Source organism: Drosophila grimshawi, unplaced genomic scaffold, assembly GCF_018153295.1.
Source record: "Drosophila grimshawi isolate 15287-2541.00 unplaced genomic scaffold, ASM1815329v1 contig_311, whole genome shotgun sequence".
Taxonomy (NCBI): domain Eukaryota; kingdom Metazoa; phylum Arthropoda; class Insecta; order Diptera; family Drosophilidae; genus Drosophila; species Drosophila grimshawi.
In genome coordinates this window covers 5,548,102-5,565,714 of record NW_025063098.1, presented here as the reverse complement: position 1 = coordinate 5,565,714, position 17,613 = coordinate 5,548,102, and the positions used below count along the sequence as shown (strand labels likewise).

The 17,613-nt window shown below is 36.9% G+C and overlaps 4 protein-coding genes across 5 annotated transcripts; 3 read left to right on the top strand and 1 right to left on the bottom strand.

Moving 5' to 3' along the window:
- Positions 1–558: 558 nt before the first annotated feature.
- LOC6564441 (arrestin domain-containing protein 17) lies at positions 559–2,997 on the bottom strand. Its single transcript, XM_001990250.2, has 3 exons — positions 2,834–2,997; positions 1,179–2,192; positions 559–1,075 (listed from the first exon to the last, which is right to left on the bottom strand). The coding sequence occupies exons 1-3, from the start codon at positions 2,946–2,948 to the stop codon at positions 819–821; spliced, it is 1,386 nt and encodes a 461-aa protein (XP_001990286.1). The 5' UTR covers positions 2,949–2,997; the 3' UTR covers positions 559–818.
- Positions 2,998–3,511: 514 nt separating this feature from the next.
- On the top strand, positions 3,512–6,828 carry LOC6564442 (arrestin domain-containing protein 2). Its single transcript, XM_032737165.1, has 5 exons — positions 3,512–3,725; positions 4,590–4,736; positions 4,799–5,007; positions 5,075–5,672; positions 5,748–6,828. Exons 1-5 carry the CDS (start codon positions 3,611–3,613, stop codon positions 5,975–5,977), a joined length of 1,299 nt encoding a protein of 432 aa, XP_032593056.1. The 5' UTR covers positions 3,512–3,610; the 3' UTR covers positions 5,978–6,828.
- Positions 6,829–8,378: 1,550 nt separating this feature from the next.
- On the top strand, positions 8,379–11,002 carry LOC6564443 (arrestin domain-containing protein 2). The gene is made up of 5 exons (XM_001990252.3): positions 8,379–8,711; positions 9,233–9,376; positions 9,435–9,646; positions 9,959–10,556; positions 10,615–11,002. The coding sequence occupies exons 1-5, from the start codon at positions 8,597–8,599 to the stop codon at positions 10,836–10,838; spliced, it is 1,293 nt and encodes a 430-aa protein (XP_001990288.1). The 5' UTR covers positions 8,379–8,596; the 3' UTR covers positions 10,839–11,002.
- Positions 11,003–11,350: 348 nt separating this feature from the next.
- LOC6564444 (arrestin domain-containing protein 17) lies at positions 11,351–14,006 on the top strand. 2 transcript variants are annotated; one of them, XM_001990253.2, is made up of 5 exons: positions 11,351–11,539; positions 12,457–12,585; positions 12,643–12,860; positions 12,975–13,542; positions 13,611–14,006. In XM_001990253.2, exons 1-5 carry the CDS (start codon positions 11,425–11,427, stop codon positions 13,793–13,795), a joined length of 1,215 nt encoding a protein of 404 aa, XP_001990289.1. In that variant the 5' UTR covers positions 11,351–11,424; the 3' UTR covers positions 13,796–14,006. The 2 variants fall into 2 exon arrangements, with proteins under 2 accessions (XP_001990289.1, XP_032593071.1); XM_032737180.2 differs by having other exon boundaries at positions 13,608–14,006.
- The last annotated feature ends 3,607 nt before the right edge of the window (positions 14,007–17,613 follow it).

The window sequence follows — 17,613 nt, the reverse complement described above, 5'->3', positions numbered from 1 at the left end:
CGCGTGCGGCGTAAACAATCAAGACGCCAAAAAGCCCAAACACAAGTGAAAAGTTAAACATAAAAATGATCTGCAAACAAAATATTGGAGAGCGCGAGAGAGTTGAAATAATATGACATCATCAGTTTAAAGAGTCAATATTAAACCAAAAACTCTGAGTCTCAGAATAAACAGAGAGCATGATTTTATTTTGTACTCTTTGGCTATCAGCTATCCAGCGTTAAAGGGAATGAGTACTGTTGACAGAGCGTTGTGGAGCTTTGGGGCTGATCGCGTCATTATAAAAACATTTGTATGGTTCTTGTTGCTATATTTTCAGCCTATAAGAACAAGCAGATGTAAACAAAATCAGATAATGTAATATTTAAAGGAAAGTGTCAATGTCTAAATAATGAATGGTTTTCCAAATAATATAATATATACATTTTTAAATACCATTTAAGGACTTTGTACTTATTAAAAGAAAGATATTCATTTTAGTATACAATAAAATGATTTTATAATACATGGATGTTATTATGTATTTACTCATATTGGAAAGGAATATGCAGACAGTAATTAGAAGAGTTAACCTTTTAACTTTATTAAGAATCTTAGTTTTGATTACATAACAATAAGTGAAGATAAATATATTTTAAAAACCAACATTACACATTCAGATGCAAGAGTTAAACTTATTCTTGCATACGCTTTCGTTTATTTGTTTGTAGTATGTTTGTTTACTAACTGTCTCGCGAAAGACACATACAAACAATCGTGGCGTATAACACAATTTTCTGCTGAACTGCCAAGATAAAACATTCCTGTCCCATCAGCACTCAAATCTCCACAGGCGACTCCACCGGCTCTCTATCCAGTTCTTCATTTTTTTCTTGCTGCTTCTCCTGGCGCTGCTCGGTTCGGCGACGACGATGACGTCGTTTCTTCGGCGGCGGATTTGGTGGTGGGCTCTGGAAAGTATCCACATCAAAGACGGGATAGCGTGGCGTAAACCGTGATGCTTCACTGACCGTATTGGTATCCGTATCCGCGATGTCGGCGCTCATGAAAATTGCCTGCTCATATGTGGGTGGTGCTGAAATGGGAGGGGTGCAATATGTTAATCAATTATGTGTGCTCTAGTCTGGAGTCACCAATTTAAATAATCTTCTATAAAGTCAAGGAGGGAAATTACTTACGCAGTTCTGGCACTAAGTCATCCTCGGTGTCGAACTCATCATCCCCATCCTCAGGCAGTTCATAGTCCTGCAAATCCTCATTCATTTCATATCCGGGATTGTTAACGCCCGAAGCTAGTGCCATAGCTCGGGCCGAGGTGCAGGGCAAGTCTCTTGGCACAGTTGCAATACCCGAAGTAGCAACTGTTGATACAGTGGCTAGCGGCACATTGCCTATAGTGATGGGTATGACAACTTTTGGATTGGCCATCAGCCAGTTCATCACAGCCACAATGCGCATCTCGTATGAGACTCTCACCACCTTGCTAAGGTGCTCACATGTGGGCGCCGTTGCCGGGATGCGTAGCGATTCTGTATACGATTTTTGGGCATTATGGAGGACGGGACCACTCTCACGCTTGGCCAGTAGTATCTTTTCGGAGATGGTGCACAGACGAGGCGTATCGGCAGTGTAAGTGGCTCGCAGGTAGAGCATAATCATGAGCTTCCTGCAATCGCTGCTGGAGTCGTTGCGCACATCCGCATGGATGAGCATAAACTGGCCGGGCACATAGCCTTGCTGCTGTAGTGTAACCTTCATATGCACTGCCTTCGTGTGCATGAAGCAAAAGTATTCCATTGCCTCGTTATTGGCCGGTTCGCGGAGCATTTTGTTTTCGTGATTTAGATCGAGCAGTTTGAGCACAGTGAAGCCCACATTAGTGGTACGATTTGAGGCACCTGGACGTATGAATGTGACCTTCGCTAGATAGCGTATATGCCCATAAGCGCCCTCAAAGGAGGATGGGCAGTGACTGGGTATGGGACAGGCAAAAGTGTATGTATAGGTGCCTGCATCAATGGGTAGCGGTTGCGACTGTTCTGAGCCTATCAAATATGTTGTCGACGCTATGTAGTCCTCTCGGCCCATGAAGTAACGCCTGCGTCCAGGACGCACTTGGTTTGTGGGCAGTTTACGGCCATATTTGCGACGCCACTGGGCACATGCAAATCCGAAAATTTGTAGCTTAATACCTAGAAAAGAGGTAGTGTAGAGCTTTTATTATACTGGACTTTATTATATATAATATGTATCAGTAATATCTAATATTATCAACATTTTTACTTACACATTTAAGTCAAATATTTTAATATTTGGATAAATGAAAGAAAATAAAAACAAACAATTAAATCGAATTAAATTTCAGTTAAAGAAAGAAAAGTAAGATATATTTTTAAAAAAGTCATAAAGAATCTTTAATTAAAACCATTTAAATAAAAAATAAAAACCAGTTAAATAAACCCAGATATGTGATTCATGAATAACTTACAAAATCTGAAAACTTAATTAAAATGACTAATTAACTGTGTCATATTCTGAAGTAAACAGCAAATGTAATTCCCCTGTGTCTTGTGCCCAACCGCAAAAATACTTTTTGTGCTTTCTGTTTTGCATTATCTATATCGTGCATTTTGTAGGTCTATAACAGTTTTGGGTTATCAATGAATTACGGATATGATGGGTTTTGACAAAAACGAAACACATTAAAAAAGCACAAACACATATTTCACAGATAAGATAACAGCCTGCTAGGATAGCTGATAAATATACTCACTATATATGATATCGAAAATCAAAAAAATTGTAAAGTTAAGTCCCTGAAATGGTTACATACCTCTCAGTTTTTTGGTTTTATTCAAATTGACTACCACCTTGCCGGTTACAACCTGGCCCGTAAAATATGTGCCATGTTCATTCTGATCGAATGATATTATGCAGTTATTAGACATTTTTGTGACACCGATTAGAGCTCTCCGAACCCGCTCGCTGTTAAACGGCAACTGAGCCATTTGTTTTTGGTACAAACAATATTTGCAGGCCATAACAACTGTCGGGTGCTATCTTATCATGAAAAACTCTCTGTAATCCGAGACATGAGAGTTATAAAGACTTAGTCTGGCGCGTTGATGTATGGGTGCGAGAATATATTTTACTTTACGCAAGGTGCACAATTTATTATTAAAACTCGAGAATAATTAATAATTTAGTAAAATTTTTGCATTGATAATGACTCACTTAAAAACACTTGACGTGAAACCAGTTAAATACATACTTAGTTTGTGGAACATCTACATATGGTTGCATTTTATATTAATACCCATTTTTCATAAAATTTTTATCTTTTTATCAAATCGCTCAGTTATAGTATCTAGCTTTGCACTTGAACTACAATTACACATGTCAAATGTAACTTTTTTTTTTTATAAATAAGAATATAAGTCCAAATTATCGTATTGATAAGATAAGATTTGTCAATTCCTGTTCGACGACAAAAAATATGTTGTTTTAAATCAGTGTGATTTTGGCCAGCTAATCGAAACGCAGTCAATCTGTCGAATTTAGTATTTATTGTTTCAGTAAATAATTAGGAAAATATCTCACATTCTTAGTCATGGTTGTAACGTGTGAAATTAATCTTAAAGACAATCCATTCGATGTTTATTATGCGGGTCAACTTGTTTCGGGTAGTGTAGTTTTAAATACTGACAAGCAAAGGCTGGTCAACGGTAAGCAGAAATAATATTTCAAAAATAATAATAATTATTATTTTATTTAATTTAAAATTAAAAAAAAAATTCTTTAAAATTACTTTGTGTGCGTGTCATTATATGGAAACGTGATTCACTTTTTTTTGTTGATTATTTCTACCCGAATTATCTATTCGAAATTTGGGGGCAACGATGGAGACCTACTGGAACAATTGAGGCCTCGAGTGTCAAAAGCTGTTGGCTTCATTTTTTAATGAGTTGTGGAATAAAAATCAATGGCATAACTGCTTAAATATTTTGACTGTCGGTTGGCAAGCCAAAAAGAGTTTTATTTTGGAAAATTGTATGCCAAGGCGTTTATTATTACATGGTTTCATTGATGGACACAGGAATACAATCGCTCGGATTGTTTATCTTCAGATACCTCTTAATCACGTGCTCAAAGTAAACCTGGGGGAAGTACACATCGGAGCTGACTATTGTCAGCTTCATCTTGGAGCGCTTGAGGGTTATTTTGTAATTTCTCCTGTGAGTCCAAGACATGAAAGCCAAGTGTGTATGTACATAAACCTTTTGGCATGTTTCTATTTGTCCTTTCCTTGCTAAGGTGAAAAGTTATATAAATCACCAAATAAATAAATAAACAGCGGGGATGTACTTACGAAATCAGCTTCATCCATAATAATGCCCTAGGCAACGGTGGTCCAGTCAATGGAGAAACGAAGCGCATTCCTTTTGCCAGGAAGCACATTCTTATTTTTCGCAACCTTTCTGGACACAGGGGCTGGAGCTTGTTTTCGCTAGCTTTCTCTGTATCCTACAATACTATTAATACCTCTTTGTTTTCTTAACTTTAACATTCGTATTTATTATATTTTACAGCTATAGTTTTAGAGATTAAAGGCTTTGCTTGGACATATTGGACAGAAAACACTACTGATTTTGATAATAAAACAACATCCAATAGCTACAGTGGTCACGAGGATTATATAAAATCAAAAGTTCAGTTACTACAAGCTGATGGAGAAAGTAAAATCTCACAAAATTAAAAAATAAGTCCATTAGACTTACATATTTCATTTCTGTTCTAGACGTTGCCCTCGAGCCAGGCAGCTACGTTTACAACTTTGCCTGTCAAATACCTTCCGTTTGTCCATCATCCTTTGAAGGAAATAATGGACGTGTGCGATATATGGTAAATGTAAAACTCATCAGGCCCTGGAAATTTGATCAGGTTTTCTCACGTCCATTTACGGTACTGAAAGTAATGGATCTCAACCGAGTGGGACTTTGCTTAAACGTAAGTTTGGTAAATTTTCAATTTGTATACAAGCATATTAAATGAGTAATAATTTACTTGTTTTTAGACACCTGCCTATTCGGAGGACCAGAAAACTTATAACTGCTGGCCTTGTCGCTCAAAGCCACTCAAGCTGCAATTATCACTGCCGCAGAAAGGATTTGTGCCTGGCCAAATAATACCTGTCGGTGTTCTGGCCACCAACGATAGTCACATACGCGTGGAAGAAATCGAGGCTACTTTGGTCATGATGGTTATCTACTATAGTCAGTTCAGTGTGGAGACGATCAACGAGAGATTTGTAGTTAGCAGGAAGAAGGGCGAGGGCGTCACAAGAAACTGCAAGAAACAGTTTACATTAGATCTGCCCGTGCCGGCAACACCGCCGACCTGCTTCGATTTATGCCGCATCATCCAAATTGCTTACCAAATAGAGGTGGTGACCAAGGTTAAGGGCTGGCACATAAATGATCGGGTGCACATACCTGTGACTATTGGCAATGTACCGCTAACGAGGCAACTGACACAGCAACCACGCCAGTCTCCCATTGAAGTGGAAGTTGTGGCACAGCAGCTGGACGAGAAGGCGCTGGTTCTGGTTGATGATGTGCCTGATGAGGCACGGGTGCCTGTCACAAATCCCTGGGCTGTGGACTCTTCCATAAGTAATTTTACAATAATTTTGAATTATATACATTTCAATTCTTAATATTTTATAACAATATTTTAATATTTTACAGTGCCTCCCAGCTATGAAGAGGCCGTGCATGTGCGTGCATACGGAATTAATGCATCCAAGTCTACAGATAGTCAGAAGTCCTATAATAATGATCGAGAAACGCCGACAAGCACTCAGAAGACATTTGATAATGAAAATTGTCACTTTATCCCTCTCTATTCTGTATTTAATATGGTAAATCCAGCAGAAAATGGTATGAAAGAAGATATTGATCATAGTACATGGATTTAAGAATGCCTAACAAAGTTTTAAAAAATTGTTCAATATATAATGATTAATGAGTAAAAAAAAAAACGGACACGAATCCTTTTTTTTAGATAATACATTTATGCAGGGTGCCAAATTTTCGCTTCGAATTTAGTTTCCAAATACGATTCTGAAACAACAAGTATACAAATTACTATGATTATTATTTTTTATTATTTTCATCTTTCCAAGTATTTCTGTGTGAAACATATATCCGAAGGTAAAAAAAATCACTCTCAAGAAAAATAAGTGTACATGTAACGATCCGATTGTCTTTTGACTACAATTAAATCAGTAGTATTTCGTACTCCAACAACAGATATAATATCGACAACACGAGTATTCTAATATCGCATATTGGATGCTGTGTGTTGAATTCGCTGATAGTCCCCATGTTTAGGATTTGCACGATTGCGAGCAATTTCCACTTCAAGTGTTTTTTTCAATGACTCATTCTTTTCTTATCTGCAGCAAAAGTTTCGATAAGATTTGAATAAATTAATTTTATAATCATTTTGTGGACACTTCGAAAATAATGTGTGTCTTCTATTCAGGCTTCGATGGACAGATTTTGCTTATGCAAGGATAATTCTATAGATTATTATAATGGAGGTAAAGACTACATAGCATCCTAAACCTTCTTAGAGGGATCCAGTCAAAGTAGCACATAAAATTATTTGTATTATTGTGTGCGTAGTTATCTATTATCAGTCTTTCGAAGTTTACTGAGGCAGAGTACGCTGTATAACTACAGTGGCAGCGAAAAGGCCCTGAAAATTTTATTAAACCTATGTACGATGTTTTTTTGAGGTAAATCATAAACTCTGTTTGCAAATGTATATACAGTTTTTCTCCTTTTATTTTTGGATCGCATCAGTAGCTGATTTCCGAAAGCTCTTAGTTTTAAAGCCATAAAACAAACTTGTTTGTTTTTCTCAAATATGAAAGTAGAAGTTCCACGAGTTCACTGTCAAAATTGTAAAATTGTCATACTTAATTATGTGGCTTGTGTTACTAAGCTGATGGGTGATCGTCTGTCGAATCACTGCAATAAGCAGTTATCCTATTGGCTGAAGGTACCCGCCACGCCACCCAAATGTTTTAAAATTGCCTACCAGGTGGAGGTACAGGCTAAGCTCAAAGGCTGTTGTCGCACCGAAGTGATCAATATACCTTATGGGAAGTGTGCCATTGTCGAAGGACACGTACATTACTCGACGTGGATTGGAGGTTTAACCACTGCAATCACTGGATTTTGGGGCATCGGACATTGCACAAACCATTGATTATTACCTGCCCTGGTATGGATAGCTGCAAGTAGTTTCTCCCAAGGAGGTTCTTCACATGCGTGCTTAGCCCATTGTAGTTAATGAAAAAAGGCTACTGCACCGCCGAGTTCGATGAGCCCGATAAGAGAGGTTTTGCATCACTTTATCTTATATTTAACATACAAAGTCCTTCAGAGTCTATTTCGGAAAATTAAATATGATGATAAAACTTACAACTCTAATCATGTTGTTGCTCATTTTTAAGACGTATCAAACGTTTAGATTACAGGTGTGTTGATATGGCATTCCATGTCGATGTACTGATAAGTCTATAAATATGAAACTATATATATATTGACAGAGAAATTTATTAAATATATTAATATTGATTAGGAATTTATAGCATTTAAGATTATTTTATGTATAAAAAAAGCACTCTACATAAATCACGAATAGTAAACATTATTTTGATATTATTTTTTATTTCTCTCGGTATAAATTCAGATTCATAATCTACCCGTGTTGGGGGTTTTATAATTTTGTTGTCGATTTTGTTGTCAATTTTGTATTGCATTGCAGGAGACATCTCCGACCCCTAAAAGTATATACATATATTCTTGATCAAAATCACAAGCAGAGTCGATATAGTCAACTGACCGTCATATATCATACGAATAATCGGTCGAAACAGTTATTACATAACTAAACAAATGTGGAATATACTGTCCATACTTTTATAACACGTATAAAAACATAATATTTTAAACTCCGGAACATCTAGATGTTAGAAGATTTACTCTGATCTACAAGGGTATTTAATCTTGGCGTGCCAAGGATAGACGTTCTTTCTTCCTCAAATTTACAACTGGCTTGGTAAGAATACCAAGAATATATGTTTATGTTTAATTTATGTTTTCGCATTTTATTTGCATACGCTCATAAGTTTTCAAAAGCCCTCGAAAGAGTATTTATGATTCCTCGAAAAAACCACACTTCCATAAAGGTATGCTTGCGTTGCACTTGAGTTAAATTAATTGTCACAGAGATAAGATAAGAAATGTACAATGGTTTGGTTAACAGTTCGAGAAAAATAAAAAGAAATCAGTTTGTTTCATACTCAGTTTGTTTCTATCGGGCCAATAGGAACGTTTGGATTGTCGCGGAATTTGCCAAACTTGTCGTTATGTGAGAAATAAATTGCGTTTATGTTTGGCTTCCAATAGCAACTATATCAGTCGTGCTGCGAATTTCGACATGGCAATTTGTGTTGGCGGCATCACAAACAATAATACTAACTGCTAAAATATCGGAAATACGATTATTCTAATATCGCATAATGGGTGTTACATGTATAATTGAATTTGATGGCAATTCACATGGTACCTTCTTCGCAGGTCAAGTGATGACGGGGAAAGTGACATTAAAACTGGATAAGGCTAAAGTTATCAAAGGTAAGTCCCCGCTAATATTTAGTATTCGCAGTATTTTGATCAATTTCAGCTTCAAGTGCTTTTTCCAATGACTCATTCTTATCTTATCGGCAGCGTGTATATTCACGCAAAAGTTTTTGTGCGCATTGTAAATTTTATAGGATATACCAGTTAGCAGAAAGTGACTAATTCATCATTTAAGCGTAATGGCACGCGCTACATTTGATAACTTACTTTGTTGAGAATATTTTTGATAAGCATCTAAAATGAATTAAAAATAAAGGCTCAATCATTACTTGCAGTTGTCAAGATATTGTTTAGATATAAATTAAGCTCTTAAAGATTTAGTGGACATTTCGAAAGTATTTGTATCTATTAATAGAATAATAATTCAAAAATAATTTCATGGTTTTCAATAAATAAAATTAGTAGTGATTGGTTTTTAAAGCATTTATTCACTAAGCCGATGCGTTATTCAATAATAAAAACATCAATAATATTTATAATAATAATACAAAATTTTCTATACTCCATGTATTCAGCCCTCAGTTTAAACATTCGTGGATTTGCCGAAACTGAATGGAGCGAATCGAGAGGAACAGGAAAGGATAGATCCAAAGATTATTATCGAGGAAGGGAAGACTATATAGCATCCAAAACCTACTTAGCCGGATCCACTCAAAGCAGTAAGTATATTCGTTTATCTTCGAATGAACCTATTATCAAGCTGTACATAATCTGCAGCGCAAATATCGATTGAGGCTGGCGTTCATGTCTATAACTTTACCTGTCAGATACCCGCCATCTGTCCCTCATCGTTTGAGGGTTTCTATGGCAGAGTACGCTATATGGTTACAGTGGCGATGGAAAGGCCCTGGAAATTTGATCAGACCTATGTACGATGCTTTACGGTGCTTAAAATGATGGATCTGAATATGGAAAGTCCACTATTCAGGGTAAGCTGATAGAGTCATTAATGTTGTTGGAAAAATAAAATTCAGTATTATTGGTTAATGAAAATGCAAATATTTAGCACCAACCGCTGAGTTGATAATACAGTCTGTCTTTATCTATTAAAGCTCTTAGTTTTAAGGCCAGAAAGCCAAAACCTTTTGTATTTAGGGTAGAAGTAGTTAGTAGAGTGAAATTAATATGCTCATATAAATTTGCGAAAATACTGACAAGGTTTAAAGTTGTCGTACTTCATTAATTTTAAGAAACTTATTCTGTCTGAAACATAAAAATAATCTTCAGATATTATTTTTTAGTTAGCAGCTCATGTGGAGACACAGAAGTCCTATTGTTGTTGGCCCTGTTCATCAGCGCCACTACAGCTACAATTGTCGCTACCGCAAACTGGATTTGTCTCTGGCCAGGCAATACCAGTGAACATGACAGTTACCAACGATAGTCACATAAGGATAGAGATGCTGCAGGTCAGTCTGGCCATGGTGGTTACCTACTTCGCAGAACATTTTTCTCGCAGACATTCTCGAACGGAGCGGTTTGTTGTGACCAAGCTGATGGGTGATCATGTGCCAAATTATTGCAAGAAACAGTTCACCTATTTGCTGAGGGTGCCCGCCACGCCACCCACTTGTAATAACTTATGCAAGATTATACAGATTGCCTACAAGGTGGAGGTAGAGGCCAAGGTCAAAGGCTGTCATCGCAACCAAATGATTAGTATACCTGTCACCATAGGCAATGTGCCATTGTCGGAGCACTTGTACATTCAACAACGTGGAATGGAGATTCAAACACCGCAAACACTGGATGCTAAGGCTTTGAGTGATTCTGCGGCGGCCGCGTTCATTCCACCACCCATTGATTCTAATATGCCCTGGACCATGGATAGCAGTATTCGTAAGTACTTTCCTTGTTTTAACTAGTTCGCTGTATATAATCACATTTGTTTCTGCAGCACCACCAAATTATGAGGAGGCTGTTCACATGCGTCATAATCCCGATTCAGTTAATGGAATTAAACCGACAGCACCACCGAATACGCAAAGTTTGGATGAGAACGAATTTGCACCACTCTATCCCATATTTAATATACCAAGTCCAACGGCACCTATGGCTAGTACGGACAATGATGGTTTTCCAAATGCTGATGCGGTTGCAAACAAAGGAACTTGGCTGTGAACGGATTCAAAGATTCATCAAACCATATACAGGCTATTATAACATTACATTAACGTAATGTAGTCTTTATAATAACAGTCTTCATAATAACAAAAAGTGTACAGAAAATATGTTTGTAAATATATATAGAATTTGTGGAAAAAATGTTGGCAAAACTCTTATGGTATATTTTATCAAATTTCACTAATCCGCTCCCTCAAACCTTCGTCTGCTTGTCTGGTTGCTTCTAAGCATTATCAAGACTTCAGCCGTCTGCATAAAAATGAGCATGACATAGACCACTGTCAAGGTCTGCGCTCTTGTGATAAGTTAAAACACACCTTAGGTAAATATTTCAGCTCCTATAAATTCATATTCCAATTCCATTTTGTACTATTTACAGTCACTAACGCTTTCCGACCTTATCGCTTATCAAATTCAACACGCACAACAGCAGAGTCCGCGATACCGATAGAGAATCGCCCGAGTGCGTTCTCAACTCGCACCTACTTAATTTAGTCGCTATTTGTTGTGCAAGCTAAATGCGGTGTTTCGGACTCTCACGAGTTGTGCTTGAAAACATTGTGTGATTTAGTGCGAGATTGAAATGGTTGTTACGTGCGAGATCACTTTCGATAATAATCGGCAAGGCACTTTCTTTGCTGGGCAGTTAGTTAGCGGATGTATTATTCTAAAGTCGGATAAAATTAAGGAAGTGCAAGGTATACAGAATCCAGAACACATTAAATTATCAGTTTGGGAAATGTCAAGAGCTGTGGGTTTTACGCATCGGGAATTCAAATATCCGCAAACTAAAAGGGTTATAAATACTCGGAACGATAACGATAACTGATAGACGAAATCAATCAATATATATACATATATACATATATATACATATATATATTCGTTTATGACGACATTAATTAAGATAAGAATTTTGTTGTGCGTGAAGGAATGTGAAAAGTTTCTTAAATACGCGCTGTATATAAATAAGCATGAGGTTTTAAGTCAACTATGCCTCGGCGAAACATACCTTAAGTGCTTAACTCGTCAAATTGTTGTTGATTAATTATCATATGATAATAAATAATATGTACCTTAACCTTAACTAGACTTTGCAAAGAGGAACTAATAATGTTAATTGTCTAACTAAAATATATTTCTAAGTGACTTATTAGCAAGTTTGAGTTATTAAACAATTAAAATCCTCTTTGAATGGTCAATATAACTCCGCGGAAGAGGCATTAGTTGCCAAGATTATACTACAGAGGTCATTTATAAAATGCGATAAAAAAAAAGTAATTGGTCGATACTTGCCAGGAATTAGTTTATGGTCATGCTGATTTTTATGAATACTATTTTTGATTTTCTTTACAATGTATTGAAATAACCAAAGAAATAAAAATATTTGAAATATTATATTTTATAAAATTTGTATAACTCATCATAAGCATTTCAAATTTCAGTAATTAAAATATTATTTGAAATTAAAATGTAATAATTTTCGAGTGATCAGTATTTTTTTTTTTTTTTTTTTGTTGCTTTTTAGCAAAAACCTTTGGCAACTTTTCACCTGTTTGCTTATAGGGATTTTATCAGTTAATTTTATCATTCGTCATACTTATCTCTACGACAGCTGCGCTAGTTAAAGTCGTGGGCTACTCTGTAACCAAATGGAGCGAGAGGCGACTGGCAAACACAAAACTATTCTCCGGTCGGGAGGATTACCTATCATCGCAGACCTATATATTAGGCTCAGAGCAATGTGAGTGTAACTAAAAATCAGCGCCTTCAGAATATATTTTAAATTCGCTCTTAATAGCTACTGACAGACACATCATACAAGCGGGTGTACATAATTATAATTTTGCCTGCCAGCTTCCCTATCAGTGTCCTTCGTCCTTTGAGGGTCGTTATGGCTGCATACGCTATATAGTCAAGGTCTTGCTGATCCGGCCCTGGAAATATGATCAGGTCTATACGCACGGCATAACAGTACTGAAAATGATGGATCTAAACTTTGAAACACCGCAGCTCAGGGTTTGTATTGATAGTTGAACAGAATTACAGAAAAGTAAAACCATCAAACAATTCTTATATCTGAAAGTTACTTTTTTTAATGTAAAGATTATACTAAAGTATGTTTTTTTTTAGTTAGCCGCTCACAGCGAGAACTATAGGACCTTCTGCTGTGGACCCTGCAAGACGGCGCCACTTAAAATGGAGCTGAAACTCCCCCAGGCTGGCTACGTGCCCGGCCAGCGTATACCAGTTACTGTGCTTGTAATCAACAATAGCGGTGTGGCCGTCTCCGAGGTACGCCTCTCTATAGTCATGCTGGTGAGGTATTTTAGTATTACCCCCGAGCATTCTCGCGTGGATCGAATTATCATTGGCCGCGCCAAAGGCGATTCGGTGCTGCGGCGTTGCACGCGTTCCACAACGATTTATATGGATGTGCCTAGTACCCCTCCTACTTGCCTCAATGTGTGCAATCTGATACAAATCGCTTATCAACTGGAGGTGGAGGCGATAATCAAAAGCCTACAGAAGCAGCAGCTGATCACCATGCCAATCACCATAGGCACCTGGCCAATCGGTATTAACTCGGACTCGGGGGTGGTGCAGCAGCAGCCACCCAGACGCAGTGCTCGCTATGAGCCATCGGCTGAATTGCCCGTGGTGGCGGCTCTCGAAAACGAATTGTCGCTCAGCTCTCCAGGTTTGGATATGATTTACATATTTCTTATTTATTTATCAAGCCATCAACCATTAACGGTTTTTTAGCAGTTCTGCCTAAATTTGAGGAATCAAAACATACTCTGCGCGGCAATATCAACGAGGAAGAGATTCACGCCTTCGGTGTCAACGAATTTGCGCCTTTATATCCAGTCTATAGCACTCCCGATCTAGCGCCTGTGCTATCCGCCAACAGTCTGAATATAGGTGTCATCAACCAAAGCTATGAAAAGTGAGCTTTGGCGCTTTTGAGGCTTGTTGGTGAAGCTCACGATTTTTGATTAATATAAAATAAATAAAATGAAATATATTTGCGTCTCAATTACAGAGATTTACATTGTACAATAGGAAATACCAAAGCTGTTGATTTATCACAGTTTAAAAAGGTTGAAAACCTTACTTAGTATACAATATATACCAAAATACTTGTATAATACTTTGTTAAGGGGATGAAAATGGAAACATTTTCAACTGGTATATGAATATAAAAAATCGTTTGCTAATTCGTAAATGTTTTGAAAATGTATATTGTATAGGTTATACATGCCAGTGTTGTTAATGATGAAAATATATAACATTTTAATAAGGAGCTAATTCTGTTATATTCGCCAAGTGGAAATACCAAAGCTGTTTATTTATAACAGTTTTATTAAAAAGGTTGAAAACCTTACTTATTATACAAAGTATAACAAAATACTTATATAATACTTTGTTGAGGGGTTGAAAATGGGAACACTTTCAACTGGTATATAAATATAAAAACACGTTTTGCATTTTCGCAAATGGTTGAAAATGTGTATTGTATACCTAATAAACATGTGAATGTTATACATGACAGTGTTGTTAATGATGGAAATATATAACATTTTAATAAGGAGCTAATATTGTTATAATTGATTAATATATATGACAGTATTCAAGTTCAACCTAAGCCAAGGGTTGTAAATGTGGTTGTAAAATTGAATTTTGCAAGTGTAAAAGTGTGCGAAAATTCTGTATCTGGGATACTTTTTTATATGGAATCAAGACATATACAAAATAGCGTAAAATCAAACCATTTTGATGTGTGTGAAGTATAAATTTTATTACTAAATATATTTTGGTTTAAGTCTTGTTGAAAATGTACTAAAAAAAATTACAAACCAAACGTATAAAAGTTTTCATATAACAGTGCAAATAGGGGTTCAGATTGTTGCGAATTTATATTGCATTTCGGAAACTAACAAATTTCTAACAAAAAGCAACTTGTTGTATAAGTTCTAAAGTAAGCCAATTATTTGTAACACTGCGAGGTAAGCAGTGCACCCTTGTCCCAAAATTAGCTGTTAAGTCAATAAAATAGATTCCACAAATTTTGCACTGCTTTAAGAAAATAGAATTCGAATTTTGTTGTATAAAGACGCTTACTTCTTTTTTTTTAATGTTACACAGCTATTGCAGTCATAAAATTAAGATAGTTAGTACAATTGATTGTGGACAAGTCCTGAAAGACAGTTTGAGTTACACACATTCTCCTAACTCCATAGAAAGATTCCGTAGTCAGCATAATAGAAACATCTTTATACTCCAAAGAGTGTAGTACCATAATTGCATTTCTAGACATCGAAGGGGCCTTTAACTACGTTATCGGAACTGTCGCTTATGCGGATGATATTGCAGTTATCTTCAGGGGGGGATTACCCCAAAATTCTATATGACCTGACTAGTAAATTAAAAACTAGGCGTAAACCCCACCAAATCGGAACTCTCCCCCTGCCCTCAGACTAAATAACATAACCCTCTTCGTTAGTACCAGCGCCTAGGGCTGACACTGGAAAAGAAACTTGACGGGAACCTCAAAACCCAGCTATGGGTAAGGAAGGCAAGAGCCGCCTAAAATACCTGCAGGAGATTCATTAAACCCAAGTGGGGTATGTCCCCCAAACTCTCTACACTGGGAAGCCACTCTTTAATAAGTCAATCACAGTTAGAAAATATGGGATCGAACAGAACTGTGAAATTTATAAACTCAACTGGATGGATCATCGTGTAACCTAACTTACCTAAACACATCCTACAATGAGCACGTTGATTGTGAATTTAGTTTTAATCTGTCACATATACAAGGCGTAACATAAAAGTCTCAGCTAAGCCCCAGCCACGTACTAACAAGCTAACGTGAGGAACCAAACACAACCCAACAATCATAAGCTAAATGCTAGCGTGCAACATGTTTAGTTTTTATTACCACCTCAACTACGGGCAGGATTTATACTCAGTTGGGACGCGGTTTTATTGTCTCTCAAATTTGTATGTTGTTGTTTTTATGTGTGGTGCAAGTGTGTGTGAGTGTTAGTATGTGTGTGTGTGTGTTGTGGCCAGTGGCAGCCGCAACGCTTGTCTGTGGCATGGTAATGCTTCAAGCTGAAATTCAAATATAAAATGTTACAGCGTAGATGTACACATTTTGGAAAAGTTATAAGCAGCTTGCTGAGGTTAGAGCTGCAGAAATTTAAATGACAGTTTGCTGTTAACGTGGAATCAAAGTTGAACTAATGAATACAGCTAATAAGTAAGTCATTTTCAGGTGGACACAAGCAGTGATTTTAAGCCCACGGCAAATAACAATAGGAAAATATTTAAGTATCATTTAATCTACTTTAACATTTGTTACAGATTATATTAAAGCTGATTGCGATTTTAAGCATTTAAGTATCAAATGGCCCAAGCCAGTAGTCAGGCGTTAACAAATTTGCTACCAGTCATACTCCGCACACACTTACACACTTGCTGCAGACAAGTGCACAACACAAGTGCACAACACAGTTCCGAATTGGAATCCGAGCCCTAAACAATGTTTAGCTGGTCCGAAATTCTACAGAGCTATGCGTGTAAATAGCTAACATGATGGGAATTTGGAAGTAATTGGCATTTCGAATTGGAGTTTCGGGTTTTTGTGCACATGTAGTGGCCCTTAATAGAAACTAAGCTGCTTGTGTTGCTTGTTGCGAGTTTCAGCTTAAACAAAGGCATATTTCACGATCGCCTTTCTCTTGGAGGAATTGAGTGTTTCTCTTTTTAGACAGCATAAGTAAAAAACTTGTCGTATTTTGAATTTGTAATTTTCATCAATAACAAGGGCAGCTTAGCTAAATCTCAATAAATATTTGCTTAACCCACGTATAATTCTGTGTGGCTTAATATATAATTCAATTTATATTTATGTGATTTCTTTAGGAGATTTATTTATTTCTCTCTCAAGTGCTTGCAATTGATTAGCATACTTAAATTGCTTTTACTTTGCACTGATTTTAGATACACTCAAATCTTGTAAAAAGTCAGCTCATATGTGCTTGATAAACATGTTCTGCTTGACATATAACAACTGCACCAACAACAACAATAAAACTACAACAACTGTGGCAAAGTGTTTTACATATTCGATTTGTTACTGAACGCAGCTTTGTCCTTGTTTATCCATCTACTTTGCACCTTTGCGCGGCAATGCGCGCTACAACATTTTTTACGTTGCCCGAAATTCAAGCGCTAACATGAGTGTTGGAGTGTGTGTTTGTGTGTCTCTGAGAGCAGCGGCTTTCACGCGTTTTTCACTGCTGGCTGAATTCTGGCCGAGTCCTTGTTGTTGTTATTTGCACATTCTGTTTGCGGTTAAAGCGTGTGTGGCAACAATCACAAGTGAATTTCTTGCCACAAGCGTTTCCTTGTGGGTGTACACTGTGTGTGTGCGTGTGTGTGTGTGTGTGTGTGTGTATGTGTGTGTGTGTGTATGTGTGTATCGAGTAATAAAGATGAGTGGGTACTTGATGTTAGTGCAGCTGTTTTGATTTGCAAAGACCTTGACGTGTCTACAAGCCAAAGCAATTATCGATAAGAGTTACCAATGTATTCATTGATATTTGCTAATCAAATCGAAGAACAAAGAATACTCAATTGGTATTCAATTCCGTTGGAGGCATATCACTATATCACTCGCCAGACCGAAGTCTCATTAATTTGTAATGATAGTGAACAAAACACCATCCTTAATCTCCTTATAAACACAGCTCTTAGCACC

Coding starts and splice junctions, on each gene's coding strand:
- LOC6564441 (XM_001990250.2), bottom strand. CDS start 2,948: ATGTCTAATAACTGCATAATATCATTCGATCAGAATGAACATGGCACA. Junction 2,193..2,833: donor TAAAACCAAAAAACTGAGAG/GTATGTAACCAT, acceptor CCTCTTTTCTAG/GTATTAAGCTACAAATTTTC. Junction 1,076..1,178: donor TGACTTAGTGCCAGAACTGC/GTAAGTAATTTC, acceptor CTCCCATTTCAG/CACCACCCACATATGAGCAG.
- LOC6564442 (XM_032737165.1), top strand. CDS start 3,611: ATGGTTGTAACGTGTGAAATTAATCTTAAAGACAATCCATTCGATGTT. Junction 3,726..4,589: donor CAAGCAAAGGCTGGTCAACG/GTAAGCAGAAAT, acceptor TATATTTTACAG/CTATAGTTTTAGAGATTAAA. Junction 5,008..5,074: donor GAGTGGGACTTTGCTTAAAC/GTAAGTTTGGTA, acceptor ACTTGTTTTTAG/ACACCTGCCTATTCGGAGGA.
- LOC6564443 (XM_001990252.3), top strand. CDS start 8,597: ATGGGTGTTACATGTATAATTGAATTTGATGGCAATTCACATGGTACC. Junction 9,647..9,958: donor TGGAAAGTCCACTATTCAGG/GTAAGCTGATAG, acceptor ATTATTTTTTAG/TTAGCAGCTCATGTGGAGAC. Junction 10,557..10,614: donor GACCATGGATAGCAGTATTC/GTAAGTACTTTC, acceptor TTGTTTCTGCAG/CACCACCAAATTATGAGGAG.
- LOC6564444 (XM_032737180.2), top strand. CDS start 11,425: ATGGTTGTTACGTGCGAGATCACTTTCGATAATAATCGGCAAGGCACT. Junction 11,540..12,456: donor TAAAATTAAGGAAGTGCAAG/GTATACAGAATC, acceptor TCTCTACGACAG/CTGCGCTAGTTAAAGTCGTG. Junction 13,543..13,607: donor ATTGTCGCTCAGCTCTCCAG/GTTTGGATATGA, acceptor ACGGTTTTTTAG/CAGTTCTGCCTAAATTTGAG.